Source organism: Bombus pascuorum, chromosome 11 (assembly GCF_905332965.1).
Source record: "Bombus pascuorum chromosome 11, iyBomPasc1.1, whole genome shotgun sequence".
In the NCBI taxonomy this organism is placed as follows: Eukaryota; Metazoa; Arthropoda; class Insecta; order Hymenoptera; family Apidae; genus Bombus; species Bombus pascuorum.
In genome coordinates, this window is record NC_083498.1 from 5717686 (window position 1) to 5738955 (window position 21270).

Genomic DNA, 21270 nt, shown 5'->3' on the forward strand with positions numbered 1-21270 from the left:
TATCTCTATTCCGTTACGATGATTCAATCAATACTGGTTCGACTTAACACGATCGATGTCCATCTGATGACTTTCAGGATTGCCGACCTCATTTCGTTGCTCATTAACGACAATCAATCATTCGTAGCACAAAAAACTCTGCTTCTATATTTCGTTCCACTCTATTGTACACAGCCTTGACACGTATTATCGTCGTGAGTGTTACATAAAAATTCTGGCAAACGCAGGACGCTGAAGAAAAAGCCTGTCAAGGAAAATAGATGTAACGATCTCGTCCTACAATCATAATACAGATATTGTATTTCCATTCGTGTCGTAGAAATTAAGACAGCAACGCGTTCCGTAGCTCTGCACAGTAACGCAGCAATTTCTCGATGATTCTCCGGTTGCAATTAAAAACTTTGTTCCATAATACTTTCGTACCGCGTGTTCGATGTTGGATAGAACGCATGAAAAGCAAAATTACGGCCGCTAGGCGGTAGTTAAAAGGTGCAATACAGCGCGATACATGGAGTGGGAGAAGAAAAAAGCACGATACATCTTGCAACGCAAAAGTTTATTCCCATAACAAGGGTGGTGGATTTTCAACGGATTCGACCCCTCTCTTCTTCTTTCTCCTTTAGTTCCTTCGAGATGGCTGAGAGTTTTCGTTATCGAGCCACTTATTACGACATTGTCCCGTGATACAACAACCGCTTGGCTTCTCGTAAAATACACGCCGAACTGGCCCTTATAAAGCAACTCCTTTGTACGTACTCCTGTTACGAAGATACATAGTGGCAAAGTTAACTCTCGTGCTGGCAACCAAAATTTTCATGCTTCTGTGATAACCAAAGTATCTGACTACCGTCGGCGTCTTCTTTCTACCCGTCAAATATAAAGAATATTCCAAGGAAACCTTATTTAGTAAGGAATTTCTAAGGTTCCTCGTCAATTTTCTCTACCATCCAGCAATTAGTTTAAATAATAAGTTCATCTCCGTTTCCTTGTAACAGTACCACAGACTTGTTATATACAAAATCTATCAAGTACCTTTTTATTCTATTTCTTTATAAATATATATGTGGCATCAAAAAGTCCAAATAATTAGCTTCAAACGATTTTTAAAACATTTAAAAATGGTACTTAAGGCGAACGAACTTACTGCTAGTTCGCAATGAACGTACTACGAATTTACCGAACGAAAAATACTTGGAATCTTCTTCTCGTTTCAAAATATCTGGAAGATTTTGTTTCGAAAATCCACGTAAAAATATTCGGAAAGCAGGGATTCGAAGCGACGATACGATGACGATATCGGCATAAAAATTGTTGAAGGAATATGAGAACCAGGTAATCGAGCGCCAACGTAAGGATTAATTCTCGGCGCTACGTGCTCTCTGACGCCATGGTTTTCGTTTTGGGTAACTGTTATACAACGAGGCAGTTCAATATCGTTGCAACAGATTAGGTTGCGTGCAGTAACGAGCTACGCCTCGAAGATTCTCCTGCACGAACGAGAATGTATTTCGTTCCGCTCGATTCTACCGCGAAATCGAGATCCATCCTAATGGTGCTTCTTTTCCTCTGCTCCTCCTTCTCTTCATTCGTCTATTTCGTTCCCTCTTACCTTTCTTTTTTCTCCGCGTCAAGAATTCGGAAAAGTGGTTCTCGCCCCGGAAAAGAGCGAGCGTACGATGGGCAAAGAGCCTTAGAATCGGAAGGAAAGGAAGGAAATCCCATGCGACAAGAGAAACGACCTGGTCGTTACAGGAAAATAGGGATACCGTTGGAGCTATTGGAAGAAGCGTTTGTCGGTACGTCTCATTGGAACAAATCGTTGCCGATCTCTCGCAGGATCTCTAATATCGGGAGTGCAACCCTTAATATTTCTCCGTTTCGCGTGAAACGCGGGTCTCGACTCGCTTTGTTCCGCTTTGCTTCTGCCCCTTCGTCGTTCGATTCTCTCGCCTCCTCCTCGCGCCTTTTATATCCACTGCTGGAGAAACCGTCTGCGAGACGATGACCAAGATACGTCTTTGTTGCCTGCTTTCTTCCTCCTCGTCTTTGTTTTTCCGTTCAGCTTTTGTTTCTCCCCGATTTTTTCTTCGAATAATATGGAACATTTTCTTCGATTTCTCGACCTGATTCTGACGGGTCACGTACTTCATTTCTCATTTAACGCCGCGCGCAGATATCGTGGCTTTTGACAACGTGCGGTTTCTTACGTTGGTTGCATTGTTTCGGGCATAGCATTACGGTAAATAGAAAGCGGTAATCGCGTTTACTGGAGCCGTGCGATCGTAATAAAATGAAAATAGGAGGCGAAATGTTTATTGAAAATTAATTTTTACTCACGTAGCTTTGATTTGGTTCTAATGTAGTTTTACTTGCAGAGAAATGGTCCCGTTTATATTACCAGGTTTCTATCAGTTTAAGTCATTAAATTTTGGATGCAACGCGAAAGTAGTTGCAGCTTCGTATTAGTTTGCTTGATGTAACATATAACACGAACGACATTGCGTTGTCACGTAAAATATAACACGAACGCCATCAAAATGCAGAAGATGCTCGTTTTTGTTGGTTGCGTGGCAACGATTAGATGAAGATCATTCGAAAATGCAGCGAATGGGACGAAAACAAAAAATGGCATAACAGAGGCACGAATAGTCTCGGTAGAACAATGGTCACGTGTATCTACGCCTACCTATTGACTGCCACGCCGAAATCACACGTTTCGCTCAGAACGCCACGGGAGTATTTTTATTATTCAAAGCATATAATGGCAAAATAATAATAAATTGATGATGTAAGACAACATTCTTCTCCAATGGACCGTTTATCTTATTGGTAGTCACGGGTGGCCACTGCGGCGCCTTGGTAACAGTTGATAGCGACATATTGTAACAAGGCTTCGTTTATTTCAACAAACCAATCGCATTCGTTATTTCGTCGTAAGCAAAACGTGCAGAATATATTGTTGAATTGTATAGAAGATATTAGTAAACGGTATTTGCTCATTCTATATATAATAGTAAGGTATGTGCTCATTTCTAACTTCAATTATATGATTATAAAGCAGCATTTACGATTATTTTCTAAGCTGTGTTTATAATAATATTTGTAGATTGTCCCTCAAAGATATGGATACAAACACAGTGCACCGTTAGATGCAAGATTTGTTTTCATTTTTTTTTTTTATTGATGTTCTAATAAAAATGTTTAATTGTTCAATGAGGCACTTTTTATTTCAAAGCATCTTCTATTTATCGGTTACATTCAAAATACCCTAACTGTCAATTTTCATTCAATTTTTACAATTGTAAGAAGATCACGCGCTTTCTTCACAATTTACCACCGTGGCAGTCAAAGTGTTAAAAACAACTGGCAAAAACGCACGACTAAATCGAAGTAGTTAACCAGCGAGTTTACAAAGAAAATAAAATATCGTTTCTAAAAATACCCAAGCACCGAACTTCTGCCTCTCGTGACAAATATTAGAAGGGATCGCTTCGATTCGTGGAGGATCGTGTAACGGGGTTAGCAGGAGGAAATGGACGCTTTTAAAATCGAAAAGAATGGCTGGAAACGTGTGTCGATCGTTGCCTCTCGCATTCTTCCAAGAGAATTTATCGCGGGCCGAACGATTCTTCGTAGTGGGCGAACCCGACGAAGATATTACATTAGGAGGAGCGCGCAACCAGCGATAAACAACAGCGGATCGACGGTCGTGAGTAACGAGAACAGCAAGTTCTCCCCGGTCGCCGGGAATCTGTATCCGCCAGTGTGTCTTGCCTCTCGCCTCCGTCTCCGTCTGCGCCGCCTCCCGTGGGCTTTGAGTTATTACATTTTCCAGCGAGGCCGTAGCCCCGGCTACAACGAACAAAAGGATGTGCAAGAGCAATACCAGGGAATATGGTGTACCGGCTGTGTATCGAGAAAATCGTAGCACGTGTCGCGACACGAATTTAACACGCTTTAAATAGAAATTCGATCGATACAGGAAGAAAATGATTCCACCGAGAATCCGCGAATTCTTCCAGATTCTTCCAAGGAGGATCGTAAAAATATGGCCATTTTTGGCATCGCCTAGAGTTGAAGAATTCAGGACGTTGAAGCGTGTCTTGCAAGGAACAGAAAATGTTCTTGCAGCTTGTCCGAGAAATGATCGTTAAGAAAGAATCGAAGGGTGAGAATATAGCAGTCGACTTAAACGTTATATTTCATTTTCAAAATAATTAATGAGAAAGTCAATCATATTCAATCATAGATCGACTGAAGTTTGAAGTCAAGGAAAAACGAAGTGCTATGAAATCATTTGAGGTAATTATCGATATGTAATTAGAGGAAGAAATTGAAGAAAGAAGGTATTGTTATTGTAATTTTACGATAGTCAAAACAATTGCAATTCTTTTCCATCACAGCTGTGAACTATGATGTTTGTCATCGTAAGATTACATCTTCTTACAATCGAAGGAATGCTTATGGTAAGGATGATGTTATGTTACGTCTGGTATCGAATCATGATAAGAGATTCTTCCTATTGCATTGATCATCAAAGATATCAGATTGATGCAGAATAGAATAACAGCATTTTACAGAAAACATTTCATTCTCGTTATTTTGAATACATATTGATACATAAATATTCTCAAAATATTTTGTGTACGTATTGATCGACAACAGAAAAATCGGATTGGAAGTTATTCTGACACACACATATGGATGTAAAGTCGGTGTTTGCGTTGTTATTTCCTGCCACTAAAAATAACCATTTTTTAACATCCTCCTTTTAGAATGATCTGGATCGCTTGCGATCTACGGTCGAGATGTATAAGTAGTCTAATAGCTAGAAAAATTTACCAAATGTCCAGCTGGACAAATTGTAAAGTACAAATTAAATAATAAAAAAAAAGTAGTGTAATATCGTTTCGAATAAAAGTATACTGCCCTGCTTACTTCTACCTCGTTCTCTGGATCACTTCTGACCAAATCTTAATTTTCTATTATCAGAAAATTTCTGAAGTTCGAGGAAAATAGAAAAGAATCGTTATGAATGGTTTTTCGTCTTAATTTTATACCAAGGATTTCCTTGAAACATTGAAAATCTTTTTTGGTAGAAACAAAAACGAAAATCGCTTTCCACCGAGATTTCGGAATAATATGGACCATCTCTGATTTACAATGGAGATATTACGAGTAGCTTAACGTCGTTTCGAACAAGTATGCTGTTATGCCTTAACTACAATGTCCTACCCAATATTTTGAGACATTTGAAACACTGAAGGTTTATTATCTTTTCCTACAACCTTTGAGTTCCTTCTTTCGATTAAAAATATTTAGTAATTATTTCGTTACAGTCAGTAGAACGTATCTGGACTTAAAAAATTAAAAACACCGAGGGAGTTTAAATATTTCAACATATTTTAAAGAATGATGTAATACTAGCCATTTTAATACTTTAACTAAGGCAATATAGTAAGTGGATCAAGTTAATTGGATGATCGATTTATGGAGCAGGAAATTAAGTAGAGTGGTGTATAATTATTATGTTTTTTTTCTACAAATATATCAGAAGAATTGTACTCTTCATGATCAATAATTGATAAGAAACAAATTCTTCAACAGTTTGAAATAACTTGTGCCCTGGGAACCTTAAAGGCTGTACACGCACAACATCCCTGCATTCTCTGAATCGCTTTTCGCCCGCACCCATACACTCTACCATAAAGGTTCTCCGGCTCTTCTCTCACGTGTATCATTCGTAATTCTGTTACTCAGATCACTGGTCGCAGTGTGCGCACACAGAGATTCGTATCAGCCCGCGTAATTTAGCTTCGTTTTACGTTAATCTGTCTTCATCTTCTCGTGGCTGTGTGTTCATCAATGTTTTAACGCTGTGAATTGAAAAGGATTCGAGACTGGTGTGCGCCGGGAACGCGCCAGGCAAAACGTAATCTCGAAAATAGAGCCGCTTTGACATCAACGTGTGTGTTCCGGGAGAACAGTGGGAAAAAAAGGCCGGTCGAGCGATAAAACCGAAAAAAGTTCGCTCTGAAACGCCTTTGTGTGTTTCATCTATCCGCGATGACTTTGAAAACTCCGCGTGTGCTTGAATTTCATGCGCGAAATTTTTTTCTAAATTTCGAAATCCAGCTCCGTTGTGTACATTTTAGTTTATCGCTCAGCCTTTATCTTCTTCCCTTTCATATACTTTTTTTTCACTTTTTTAAATCTTTTTTCTTTTTACTTTTTAATGGAACATCAAAATGGAAAATATTTCGCGATGCTCGCCGTCTCCGACGAGAGTCCTTTGACTTCGAAATAGCGACGTCTCTTCGTGTCGATTTTCGATTGAAATTTGGCGGAAAATTTCCGGAGATCTGGAAGCTCTAGGCGTTGAGTTCCATTAAAACGCTTGAAATCAACGAAGGAACGCCGTGAATTCGGAAGAACAATTCGTGCTGGAAACGTGGCGACGGAGAGGCGGCCGTAACCGGGTTGCGTTTAGTGGCCTGGGCACGACAGAACTCGGTTAATTGGCCGTTTCCTAATTAACTTCGATACCGAATCGCAGTTCCCTGGAAAAGTGCAGTTTATTTCTCAGTCGAGGAATAAATTATTTTACGAGTAACAGAGAAAAAGTTAGAACTGTTAATTCTAGAAAATTACGACCTCTTAATTACCACTGAGAACCAGATAAAACTTCGTATTCTCTTACTACTACTTCTACGAAGTTTCGAACTCTCCTACCAATAAATCATAATAGATGAAATAACGAAGAACTCATATTGAATTAACGGCTTAAAGTATAGCAGAAGAATTACGTTCGTAAAACCCGACGTAACTTAATTACTCTCAGCAAATTATTTTACACAGATACCTGAAAATAGCTAACCATAATTTCCACAACGTGACACACAAGTTATACAAGAGTTGTACGTAGTTTGTGATGCGTGATGCTCCACGAAGGTCAGTGCATATTATCACTCACACGATGAAACCGCGGATAGGTTGACAGTTGAGCCATTAACCAACGCAACATAAAGTTTTATAATATATATATATATATATATATATATTCGTTATGTTTCGCAATATATATATATATATATTGCTAGTGCTAGTTTCGAAGAAACTGCTCTTAGGTTTGAGAGATTTTTCCGAAACTCTTCAATTCTCGTAACTATAAACTACAGGCTGGCAATTTTGGGTCAGCGCTAAGCTGCTCGAAACAACGAGAATGAAATGATTAATGAAACCAGTGGCTCGTATCGGGAAGCCTGATGTTCCTAGACAGCGGAGGACAATCCTGGATCGTTTTTGATGGATCGACTGATCGTGTTGATGGATCGCGGCATTACACGACTTGTTACTTACCTTTGCCGGTACAGATCGTAGTAACGATCCTTGAGTACCCTGCATCGCGAATTTATTCCATCCAATTTACTATTCTATTGGTAATTTTGTCCTAGAAATTTCATCAAGCAAACAATACGACAATAACGAGAGATTTGAAGCCTTCTCAGCGCAGTACCTTAGAATCTCTAGAATTGAGCTTCCCGCGTATACGTTTCATCAGCGTTGCAGCAAAGATCAAACATTTTCGAAAATTACACCGTTGAATTTCTTCTTTAAAACACTTTGACTGTGACCGAAGCGCTTCAACTTCTTGTAATTGTAAAAATTGAATGAAAATTGACACTTAGGGCATTTTGAATATAACCGATAAATAGAAGATACTTTGAAATGAAAAGTGCCCCATTGAGCAATTAAACATTTTTATTAGAACATCAATAAAAAAAAGAGAACAAATCTTGCATCTAACGGTGCACTGTGTTAAAACACTGTGGCGTTCTGGGTGAAACATGTGATTTCGACGTGGCAGTCAAAGTGTTAACATTTTACATTTGAATGATTTTTTTAAACCCCATAGTTTCTGAGATATTCTGTGAAATATATTATCAGTCCTAATATCGAGGAATATTCTCATCCCTTTAACATGGATCGAGACACGTAAAAGGTACGTGTTAAATATTTTTCTCGCGGTTATATCGAACCGAATTAGAAAAAAGATTTTCTTCTATGAGAATGGTCAGATGTACACATCGATGGTATAAAGTGAGAGATACGAAGTATACCGCTAAATTATGTAAAGACTCGATAGGAATTAACTTCACAACTTTTACCTAACGTTTATGAAACATTGAAACGCGTCTTCCTCTCGCTCGAAAATCTTCAAGTGGTCGATTCAATCGTAAAAGTTCTCCAATCAGATGATCGTTGACAATTTTCCACGACTGAGAACGCGACACGTATTCCTATTTCTATCTGAATATTGTTATATTTTGAAGAGTTTCGGTAAAGTGAAACGGTTGGAAATTGGAAACGTCATTGGATATTCATGATCTGGCTAACGATACCAGGAACAGAGCGTATCAAATGATGAATGTTCGGTAGTTAGTCCATATCTAGAATGGAGACTTCCGATGGTGGTTGAATCAAGTAACGCGCTAATAAAATCAATTCATCAGAGAATATGTATTAGATACGTCACACGTGAAAGCGCCCGAGCATGGTGCATGTTGATGTTTACAACCACGATCCATGATTTGGTGGAAACTGATGACGTTTCAACGCCTACGTAACGCCCACGTGCATACTTTTTAAATTTGATCAAAATAATTACGATAGTTATATCGTGTCAAATGCTAATGAGATTTCAAAACGTTTTGCGTATACATGAAAAGTTTCTACGGGTGTTCTAATACTTTTTGAGTGGGTGTGAATCTACATACGTAAGTTTTATAGAAGAATTAGTAATGGCAGATAGCTACAAGCCTGGATTCAAACTTTATCATTTAATTTTCATTCGAGAGAAGGTTTCTTCAGAATGCATTAACTGCGTGAAACGCGAGGAATTCTCGCATAATTTCCCAAGGAAGAATCTCTCTTCATTTGTATTCCACGACATTTCAACGAAAACAGGGAATTTCGCGAATCGTTCGTTTCGTCGCTGTTTTCCGATAGCTCGAAATAAACAGGCAATCGTCTGGAATTTTCAGCGAGAAAAATTCTCGTCTTCGGGACACAGCGCGGAAATTGCCTCGATATAACCTGGTAATTCAATTAAAACAAATGGCATGTTGCAATTGAAATAGTACGAAGCAACGTCGATTATTTGTTGTTATCATTACATAGATGCGGTTTTATAGAAAAGAAAATACATATTTTTGTGAAAAGCACATACTGAAGTGACAAATTAAAATATTAAATAGACGCAATAATTGGAACGAAGTGAAAACTATTCCAAGTCACAGGCATCTTCATCTTCAATAGACTTTAGAATTGATGATACATCTTGAACTTCACATTGGAAAAATCATTTACGAATTGATATTTAAAATTCTGTTCTCAACATTCCACTGAAATTACGCTATATTATTCATAACTGTCACTATGAGTATAAATTTATAATACCACGTTTTACTCCATACTCGTTATTAAATATATTGCTAAAAATGAATCTGTACAACTCACGAACACAAAATACTGACATTCGTGGACGACACGGCTATACTAGTCGGGCACACTAACCCAGAGACAGCAGCCACATTATTACAAGAGCACATCAGTAAAATGCAAAATAAAACCTCAGTAAATGCAACCATATTACATTTACACTAAGAAAACGGAAACCACCAAATATCCAATTGAATGGCACGCACATAACACAAACAAGGCAAGTTAAATAAGGACTACACTTTTACTAAATAAATCAGGACTACACTTAGACACACAACTTACATGGAAGCAACATACTAAATCAATTATAGACAAAATACGGATAAAAAGAAGACAAATGTACTGGTTAACTAGTCGAAGTTATAAACTCAGCATAGAAAATAAATTAAAAATCTACAAAACGATAATAAAACCAATTTGGACGTACGGAATACCATTATAGGGGATAGCAGCAATGAGCCACATAAATAAACTAGAGTCGCTACAATCGAAGATACTGAGAACAATAGTCAACGCCCCATGTATATCAGAAACGAGGATATACGCAAAGACTTAAAAATACCAATGATCAAAGAAGAAATCGGCAGGTACGCAGAAAAATAGAAGGGAAAAACGGCAACACATCCACACCAGCTGGCTGCTGAAACGAGCAAAACTCTCATAGAAGGAAGACTAAAAAGAAAACACCCCACTGACCTCACTAAAGAATTAAAATAGTCAGACTCGAACATGGTATCCCGCTAGGGGTAGCCATCCACATGTTATTTAGCGACTAAATTAGAACAATTTACCAAATGTCCAGCTGAACAAATTGCAAAGTACAAATTAAGTAATAATAAAAAAATTCACGAACAAGAGTTCTGAGTTCTGATTTCTTGTTCTGAGTCGTTGTCTTGCCTATCATATCGTCAGATCTCTTCGAATCAAAAGCGGTAGTTTTTGAACCAATATTACGATCTCATTATATTCCTCTCGCCGCGAATAATAACAAGACTCTGACACTGACCGTAGCATTCAACGAGTTAAATAACTATTACAGAATCATAAGGAAAGATGTGAAGCTGTAGCTTGAAAGGCAATTGAGTTCGATATAACACGATTAACTTGGATTCAGCGAAACACAAGAATGATCGAAGTGGGAGGAAATCTACGCTGTAGTTCCTCTCGAGGCGTCGAACTTCTCCATTAGCGGTGTCTTTGTTTCCCAACAAATCTCGCGTTTCCGTCTACAAGCTAGTAAAGGAAACCTTGGTAATCTCAAGTGGCGAAGGGGAAAGAAAATACAGGCAAGGGCGATCGTATCAGGAAACGTTACTCAGACGCTGTGCTCGCCGCGAGAAATCGCAAGCAACACACGGAAGCACTCGCCCAGTTGAATTTATGTCGAAGAAAGTGGAGCTCAGACGAGAACAACCCACGACGCACAGTGATTTAAGATGATTGTTTCATTGCGAGAAAGTCATAATTTTTCTCATTTCCTATTATTTGATGCTTTATTTCTGTACGTTTTAGGAATTATTGAGTCGTTTGAAGAATTCATAGGGGAATTTACAGAAGATTTGAAGAGCCTGTGTCTTTATGGGATTGGTATATCGTTGAACGATATACGAGCTGTTCGTACAATGTTATCCGCTCGAAGACGCTTCGTTGCTTCAAATACGAAGTCATAATTTTACTTATAAAATGCGTAGGATTGGAAAAAATACGATGGTATCGGTTTTTGCCATGGATGAAAGTGTTACACTCTTGTTGAATTGAGATCAATTTTGTTGAAAGTGGCAACGTGAGTTCGTGCTCGCCATTCATGTGCAGACGCGCTAGTTACAATAAATTAATAGATTTAATCAATAGGTTTAAGATGTTCTTTTGTTTTTATGCCTAGTCCATGTAAGAAAGTGCAATAAAGGTTTTGCGGTTCAGAACGGTGCGATAGATTTATCCAAAGAATAAAATAATAGCTATTGTGATTCTACCTCTGAATACAGAAATAACAACAAATTTTGGATCTTCAAAATAGAATATCTAATTTTGTTATGTTAAAATTCGACAGAATCGAGAATCCTAAATTAACACAGCTGCGTTTGTACCAATATATAAATACGATATATTATTATGATATAGTACATTTATAAAAAATAAAGGCCGAACCTCAGTTAGAATGTTATTGGTTTTAGAAGGCATCTTAGTTTTAAAGTAAATAACGAAGAGTTCTCAAGCGAACAATCTATCCTTCAACGATATACATACTAATTCTATGAAGAAACAATATCATGAAACTTCTCTTGGATTTATGAATTTTTCAAACAACTTAACAATTTTTAAAACTTGACGATTAAATTTCTAAGAACACTCGATTATGGAAGAGCTAACCGACAGACGATACCACTCAGCTACATGTTTGATGACTTTTTCGCGATCACGCAGTCGTTGTAAAAAAAACACTGTATAACATTCGACAATTTTTTTTCGAACAACCAACCAGACGAAACGTAGGAACGACACGGACCATCTTAATTTCGCGAGCACCTCATCCGAGGAACGTCACGTTCGACCTCATTCCACAAGTCACCGCGATCACGTAGCAGAGGTTGCTATGAAGGTCTGCATTTCGCGGGGCTCCAAGAGGACAGGAAGCGAGGCGACGAGACGCGGCGGAAGCGTGCCGAGAATGCTCGCGATAATCGCGATTATTGCGTGCTTCGTGAATTTGTAGTTTCGTTAATTGAGTCGCGTTTCGATGCCTCATCCACTAATGGAATTCTTTCCGCGGTTCTCTGCTAATTCTTTTCTCAAGGAAGGAACGTTTTTGCCGTTCACAGACTCTCCTTTCTTATATATTTCTCTCGAGTAATGAATTCCCTTTCTTATATTTCTTCCAGAGGAGAAGTAAATTGGTACAAAGGAATTTTAGAATAAAAGCTGAGAGTTAATTCTTGCTTTCTACGGAACAGTTTTTGGAGACGTAGGTAGTTGAGAAGTAAGGATTCTTCAATGAGATAAAATGTTTAAAGTAAGTTCTTATTTTGCATGATAACCGTAATAACAACAGAAAGTTGCAAGTTTCGTTTTCATCGGTAAATAAATGGCTATTATACAGCATAAAAAAGATCATTATATCGCTCAATACACACTTGTTCTAAATGTATTCAAATTCAAATCGACTAATTTAAAAATAATTATTAGATTGTCCGAAAAGTTCCTATCGTTTTAACAGGAAATAATAGACGTACAACGTTTTCTGTTTTACATTATTTTGTCGAATTACGTACGTTCCATTTTCTTCTGTTGAGACAAACACCGTGACATTTCACAGACTTGCTTCACGTTTGTGTGAAGGTGCACTGTTGTAAAAAACACGTTTGCGAAAGAAAGACACTTTCTGGACAACCTAACATATAAAATATATGAATGAAGAAACGATAACAACACCAAGTAATTATTCATTATAGCTACCATGCGTGTCGAATTCTGCTTCATTTCCATCGATATACTTCAGCTTGAAAACCATCGAATAAAACCTTCGAAATGCTTTAAATCGCAAACGAAGCTACCTTTGACGAACCCAGAAACTTTGATAGGAAAGAATCTCGATTGAAGACCGAGCCCTGAAAGAACAACGAAAATCAATTTAAGCGAAAAAGAAAGAAACAGCTCGTTAGCCGATGCATCAGGAGGATAACTAAAGCGAGAGCAAATCAAGGGTAAGAGAAAACAGGGATAATTAACTCTTCTTAAACGAAGTGTCAGAAGTCGTCGTTCCAATCCCTCCTTTCTGGGCGCAGTTCGAGGATCCGTAGGCGAGATTTTCGCTGCAGTCGAACGCCGAATCCGCGTCTCGGCAGTATTTAATTAGTGCAGAGGAATCGAGGAGCCAAGGATGCCCGGAGGTGGTCGGTGCTCTAACGAGGCGGTCGTTCTTTCTTCCGAAGTGTCCTTCAGCTTCTCCCTTGCTCTTTCTCTCTCGTCCCATACTCGACTGGCAGCTTTTCTTCGTCGCGTTGGAATTGCGCGACGTCGACGTTCTTGTCCGACTCTGCTCCGGAAACGAATGGCTTTTCCTCCGTCGTCGCTGACTCTCTTCTCGTATCGTTGTGTCACGGTGCTGGAATAATTTCTGGAATTCGTTAATTGTAGTGTCCCGAAAGTACTGGTTGCCAAGTGGAATCCACCATTGTCTCCAGTCTTTTTTTTTTCGATGGTGGAAATGCTAGAGGAGGAAATGCTCTCGCGGTCTACTGCCCGGAAACGTTCTTCTCTCGATTGTCAATTAGTCGGCAGGCGATCTGTCTTCCGAGTTAAAAGGCGAATCGCGGTTAAACCTCCTCGCCAGGCTGTTGACCCTCCAGGCAGTGCTTTAAACGGTCTCGACAGCGAATCCTTCCAGCAACTTCCTCTTATCCAACGCCGGCCAAATTGCCGGCTGGGTGGACTTTTAAGAACGGCAAATATTTCCCGTGACTCGCGACCGCTTGTTTACCGAACGATAAAGGGCGATCGCGGCATCACTGCGAAGCGTTCTCAGTTTGTTTCGCCCCAATTTTTCGCCGTATTGTGCCGCGAGCTTCCTCTTCTCACGGATCGAGTTTCCACAATGTGAGTCCGCAACTCGAATTGACTGCAATTCGATAGCTTTCCTAGTTGTTTTGTCTCGGGTTCGTCTTGCACGATAACTAATAACATCGGCGAACCGACCAATCACAAGTTACGTTAGAGGTTTGTTTAGAATCGTCTCTTTTATAATTTTGCAATTTTACATTTCGACGAAGTTGATTTCCCGATTCTTTGCTGGACCTTAGAAATTAGAACCAGCAGTTTTGAGTCTCTAGCAATCAACAAAAATAAAATACCTATAGATGTAAGAATGTTTTGAAAAAAAAATTGGATCGCAAGATCAGGCATATTTTGTTAAATAAATTCAACCTATCTATCTATCCGACGTGACAAAATTGATCTAATCGGGGGATAGTTTGTTTCTCTATAAACAGGAAAGTATTTTCTATCAAAAGATTGAGAGCGTAAGAATTCGTATTTTTACGCTCCTCAAATAATTTTTATAACGCATCTCGAAATCCATACGCTAGTAAAAGACGAACAATTTTATTACTCGACGCAATAAAAACGATATATAAAACGCTACATAAACTCTACGTGAAGATAGTTATTCTCAATGCGTTAAACATTCTTGAAAAATATCGTGCGATCTGTGCGAAACTAAAAGCTTGAAAAACTCCGAATGGATCTTCCACGAGTGCGATCCGATTTTCGATGCGCGAATGAAAAAACGTTCGAAAAGTTGGTCGATCGTCTACTAGGAAGCGGAGATAGTCGGGAACCATTTAATCGTCGGCTGAGCAAACAAAAACATGGCCGCGCGATTCCGTATGGATGAGCGGCGGAGCGTTTAAGCCGTGTCGGATTAGGGGTGGCGATCGAAAAAGTGGAGGAACTTCCGGTGGTGCGGTGGATTCCACCGGTTGTGGGAAAAACACGTAATATCTCAGCGAAGCGAACCTCATCTTGTCCATTGTCGCCGGGATAAAGTTGTCGCGCGTTGTTGGAAAATCACGGGGAAAGGGACACGGAAAGAGGGAGAGGCGCCGAGACGTCTCGACGCCGGTTTACCGCTGCTTTATCGGCGTCGTCTTCTCGCAACCGACCCGCTTCTCGTTACCAACCATTCTCGTCTTTCTCTCTTCTGCCATCGTGATCGTTTTCTCTCGATTTCCATAGGGTGTTTCAGAAATACGGTTAAAGTATTTGTACCTTCACTGTATATACAGCAGCATCGACAGTTGCTGTAAAAAGTATTTTTAAGATTCTTTATAAGATTTTTCGTTCCACTTTCGTAATATCAAATTTTCATACTGACAGTATTCTTATGTAAATAATACGTAATTTAATATACTTCTATCTAATTAATTAGTATGTAGTACATAGATACTGCAACAAATATAATGATGTATAAATATTTTCTGCAGCCCCTGTGCATACTAATTAATTACATTGACTCACGAAAGTAGCTGAACTTCTACCACGGGAAAATATTATGTTCGTGTCGTATATGTGTTATTTTTTTTAGCACTGAGTGAATATCATGAATATATTCGTCGAATTTGAAAATATATATGCAAGTTACGAAATATCTATTAGAAATACATATTTAATAAAAAAATTAGTATACGAGATGAACATGTATCTACTGAATATTATCGCCCATTCACATAATCTCTAGAAAATATGTACTACCACCGAATATTTCATAACTCTTGTCCTCGATATATTTTCACCCTTGTAGAAACACACTGAAACACAGTATCAAATTTCGGTAGCCTGCTTTTTAAATACCCTGTGTATTCCCCTTCCATTCCACGATATTTCTCTTCTAAAGACTTCTTCTCTCTCATATTTCTCTCTATCGATCTTTTCTATTCCGTGTCTTCGGCTGACCAGCCACTTTGCTTCAACCATTTCTGTGCTAGACGCCAGATAAGCGACGCCGATGGATCCGGCGTCGGAACACAAACGACCGAGCCGAGTTTCCCTCGTAGAAATACAGTAGAGGAATTTCTTTAATGTCGTATGAGAAATGGAGTTTCTTTCGGAGAGGGTTTGCTTACGAGATGTTTGTTCGTGTCGTAGCAATTCGCATGAACGAGTCGGCGAATATTTCGTGAATGTTGTAAATAGAAAGCTTGCCGTACGATTTGTAGCGAAACGCGACAGCCGTGATTCGTCTAACAATTCTATTTCCTTGGCGCCACACCGGAGACATTAACGCATTTCCCTCGCTAAGGGAATAGAATTCCTGTTGCACTCGTGACGTCTGTATGCGATAATCGCGCAACGATGTAACGCGGACAACCTATGAAGTGCCTGATTTAATTACAACTCGCTCGTTATCACTTGCTGTGATTTCTGTTAACGTTAATTCAATAGACTTGGCGCTAATATCCTCCTCTTGTTATCTCGGCCGACTACATGATCGTTATAGTTCTTCGTACAGAATGTCCCTGCGAACTGTGGTCCATTCGGCGACAGGTTGCTTCTGCGTGAGAGAACGAATCGAAGATATAGAATAGAATTTTGTCATGCGATACTTCATTTTTGAAAAGATGGAAAATTTGGAAAATTCGTCAGGTATACTTAAAGGTAGCTAATTACAGACTAGGCTAATTATAAATGAGTAAACAACCAACAGGAGATTATTCCACATGTGAAAATAAGTCAAAAGCGTAAAGTATGATTTTTTCACTTCAAGCCTCGTTTCCAAGAATATAGTTCGAACACGTTTAGTTACGTCTATAAGGAAATCGAATTTTGAACGCAGATCCACACACGATCGTTGTTCCTTCACGCTAGAGGTTTCGTCTCTGCGCTGCGTGCAAGGTCAACCAAAAGTGCACAAGATACCGGCCCGGTGACCTAAAGCTTTCCGTTAAGTTATTCAACACGCTGACATGGCAGTTTTCGCGCCGATAAGCAACATCTCGTTACTGTTATGCGCTTAGATACGATGCACACAAGTCTTGTCGCGCGCGTTTCAATAATATACGTTGCACTGTACGGCGAAATACATACGCATCATAGTGATTCTTCAAGTATTCAGAGTACCATGAAAATTGACTCACACGCGCGTTTAGATGCATAATTCGTGTATTAGTCATGTTCTCTTCCGCGGTTATGTTCCTTTTAAAAAGAAAACACCCCACTCACCTCGCCAAAGAAATAAAATAGTCAAACTCGAAGATGGTATCCCGTTAGACGTAGCCATCCACATGTTAATTAGCAATTAAGTTAGAAAAATTTACCAAATATCCAGCAAACGGACAAATTGTGAAATATAAATTAAATAATAAAAAAAAATTCCTTAATTTACGATATTTTTGCGCGGGCGGTGAACAATCTTTCTTTGCAATTATTATTTATTTAGAATAATCACGATCTGTCGTGATAGCTCGTTGTATCGAGTGTTGCTCTTCATCTTCACATTTCTTGGGTGATATTCGCGAATTCGTACCGCTTTCTTGCCAAATTGCGGCGACGCGAGATTAAAATACTTTTTATCGTGACCGGACCGAGGACGTCGACGTCTCGACATTGATATCGACATCGACATCGACATCGACGTCGACGTCGACATTCGACATCGACATTCGACATCGACGTGGCCGTCCCACGAGATGCGTATTTCATTTTCGTACCGAAAGAGACTAGAGAAGGTCGGAGGACGATGGAGGAGAGAAAATGAAAGGAAGTCCGAAGGGAGAGAAAACGACCGAACACGGGGTGATATTTCAAGCAAAGGTTGCCCCTCGACGACTATTAGTCGAATGATCGTCTCGCTTTGCGTAAAAACGCTTGCATTACCAATCGAACTCTTATTTCAGTTGAACGATAACGCTTCGACGAAGAGTAGAAATTACAACCTGCGACTCAATACGAAGATGAAAATATTCGAACTTTCGAAATGTACTTCAAATAGTTGCTGTTAGTATATTTCCTCGTGTAACTTGCCTATTTATCGTCAAAACGCTATGGTACATGACGGAAAACTATCGAAGATAAAATCGAAACGCTCGAAAACACACGAACATCTACAAGTCATTGAAGAGCGTACGTGTCTTGTAGTAAATTCGTGTTTAAACAGATGATTTAATGAATGTAATTGACAAATGGCTGCAAGGTTCCTCAATTAATCGTAAAAATAAATAACGCCACGTACTTGTAGCTTTGTCTTGCTATTTACGCGAGTTTTTACAAATTTTTCCTACATGGCGGACAAACAAAAAATGACAAAAAGATAGCGTTCTTCTGTCCAACGCGAAGAGGAGATCCGTACTTGTTCCGCGACATTTATTTCCATACTTGTATCGAACGCCCGAAGGAACGAGAGAAATCCCATTGCTTTCTTATTTCCAAGCTACCGCTTGGAAATTATTCGCGGATCGCGGTGTCGTTTCTTTCTTGGTTTCAGACGATAAAAGCAGCTTCCTATGGGCAAGTGGGCGGCATCTCTCGCTCTCGTTCGACTCAGGATATTTTTCGACGTTTTATTCGAATGTGTGGTAGAATCGTTTTATCGAAAAGCCGATTCCTTGACTATCGGCTCGTTCTCTTTAACAAACCGTGGCAAATTCTCGCGGACGCACGCGGCGGGTATGCCATTCCTTCGAAAAAATCGTCTTTCCGCCGTTATATTACGCGACCACTTGCCAGAACTTCAAATCGAATCGAACGCCGGTATTACTTCCCATGACGTCATAAAAAGGATTTACGAGCTGAAACCATATAATGTTATTACCCGAAATGGTTATCCCTTTGGCCAAAGAGATTTCACCATATATATATATATATAAACGCCACCCCGGGCTATTATCTCTGCTGTATTTTAAAAGAGACGTTAGTGCAACAAATTTTTGTCCTCACGTTTCTCCGATATTTTTCTCTTCGACGGAAAATATTAGGTTGAGCAATATAAATCGTCTGCTTGAAGTTGTAAGTAATAACTTGAAACTAATAAGTTGGTGTCTTCTTAAAAGATCACATACAGTGTTATTCTCATTTTCGCTATTCTTTTTACTTTCACGTAATATCTTTCTGTGTAATTACACTGCAGATTTTTAAGCGAATTTCATACTTTTTGCAATATAAATAAAGAAATGGAACTTGAATACATACAAATTTATTTCGCCTGTTAAATCTTATAACAAGTATCTCACTTTGAATATTTTTTATATTTTTGCGTGTTTCATACATTCCGCACGTTATTGTTAGACCTTCGTTGCTTGCCTGGCGAAATTGCAATTCCTTGTTCTCACTCCTTTTAATTTCTCTTAAACGCGTAATGATCTACAGTTTATATACATACGTGTAATCAACTGCTAACTAATTTATCTCGCTTCTTCATAAATTTGTATTTTTCATTAAAAAATTGAAAGGCGTGTATTTTTAAATTCTTTAAAATATTAGCGTACAAACTTATGATTCGATGCAAAGTGTTTTAAAACTCTCTGAGGGATTCTCTCCTCAAAAAAAAAAAAAAAAAAATAAAGATAGAAATACGAAAAACAATGAAAATTTCAATCAATCCTATATATCCAAATTCCAATACTAAAAAAAACTTTTGTTGCAGATCTGGTTTTTGCCGAGTGTTGAACAACAAGAAGCAAAATGGCAGCCTTCGTGGCGAAGCAGATGGTCGGCAACAAGCTGAACGCAGTTAAAGGTGAGTTTTTATACATCGGAAAATTCTTTTTCTTCTACAATTGCCTCGTTTTCTTCTGGCCTTCTAGAATTTCCTTGATATATAATTTTCTGGGGCAAGTAATTAACTACCAATCGCGTAACTTTTACAACACGAAACTCTTCAATCATCGCAACGCTTTTTACGGAATAAAAGAAACGGGGAAGCAGATCGGGGAATTGAGACGAGCAATTGCTACGTTAGACGACTGAATGCAATTACAATGGCCTGACTGACAGGCAATTTAGTAATTCACGCGCGGAAATCGTTGATCTCCGTTTCACGCGACCAAGAAACCGAATTAACGAAGAACGCTTGATTCGGAAGCGATCGACCGCGAAACGAGAAGACATCTTGTTTCATTGAATCAAGTCTGGAAATATCTCGGGCAGAGGTCTTTTAAAATATAACGCGACTCGTGAAAGATAGATAACATTTTACTAATTGGTAATTATTATTAATTATTTACCAGGCAAAATATTTTATTTAAATACTTTAATAAACTATATGGAATAAATAGGCAACAAAATTTGCATTCATGAATACATTCCAAACTGGAATGGATAATAAATGCATTAAAGTTAGCTAGTATCATTCTGAGAATTATTAACTATTATCAATTATTTATGAAACAAACTGTTTTACGTAATACACATAATACTACGTAATTCGAAAACGTTCGTGAGGTTTCCATTACAAATTCCTATTAAATATCGAAATATTTGAACAAATACCTACAGCTTTTGGCTGAACATCGAAGAGAAATAAAGGGAAACCGTGTCCTTCTTTTTCAGCGAGGAACATCGAATGTACATGAAAGAAATTTTGAAAGAAATCGTAGCTGACATATGTTCTGCTCCATCTGTCTCATTCACCAAATATGTCGTAATCTCATATTATTTATCCTGATCCTTACAAAACTTATGTCAAAGGCATGGAAGACAAGAAATGAAATGATTTCATTGAAGCAACGAAAAAAGACGAAATAATTTTCAAAGAAAAAAGACTCGTGAAATTATAAATGACAGAAAGTCTGATTCTACTTAAATCTTTCTTAAAATTCCTTTCGAATTTTCCGAACAACCTGACATATTCATAGAAGGTTGAAATACTTTCATAACCCACTTACGGGAAAAATTGGGAACGGAATTTGCAATTATGAGAACATTCCAAAGAGGGGTGGATGATAAATGCGATAAAGATGAACACGTACGAGGGTTCTATCGTATGTTCCTTCTACTGATGATCATCGTACTCGTATTACCGATCGACAGACCGTTCCTTTTCCAAACGATATAAAACAGCAATAATAAGCGATGGTTGGCTTGGTTTCGCGATCGTGACGAATTAATGGTGCAAACGTGAGATCGGAAAGTGCCGTTTCATCGCTCGGCCACGCGAAAAGCACCGTTTCACCGCGTCTTAATATATTTCTTCGGTAAGGGAACATCAGTCTTTCGGTCGGTAATTTAGCACGCGAATTAAGATTGATCGCTCGCACGAAGCAGGAAGGAAGAAAGCAT

General features: G+C 38.7%; 1 protein-coding gene and 1 long non-coding RNA gene across 2 annotated transcripts in view; both read left to right on the forward strand.

Annotated features, from left to right (window-relative positions):
- The window catches only part of LOC132911628 (complexin), a 330756-nt gene that overhangs the window by 106954 nt on the left and 202532 nt on the right, over positions 1-21270 (forward strand). Inside the window, exon 2 of the mRNA XM_060968358.1 lies at positions 19637-19729. Within this exon, the coding sequence (XP_060824341.1) occupies positions 19675-19729 (55 nt within the window). The 5' untranslated portion in view covers positions 19637-19674. The remainder of the gene's footprint in view (positions 1-19636; positions 19730-21270) is intronic.
- LOC132911631 (uncharacterized) overlaps positions 1-21270 on the forward strand; it is a 271608-nt gene that overhangs the window by 47806 nt on the left and 202532 nt on the right. The window lies entirely within an intron of this gene.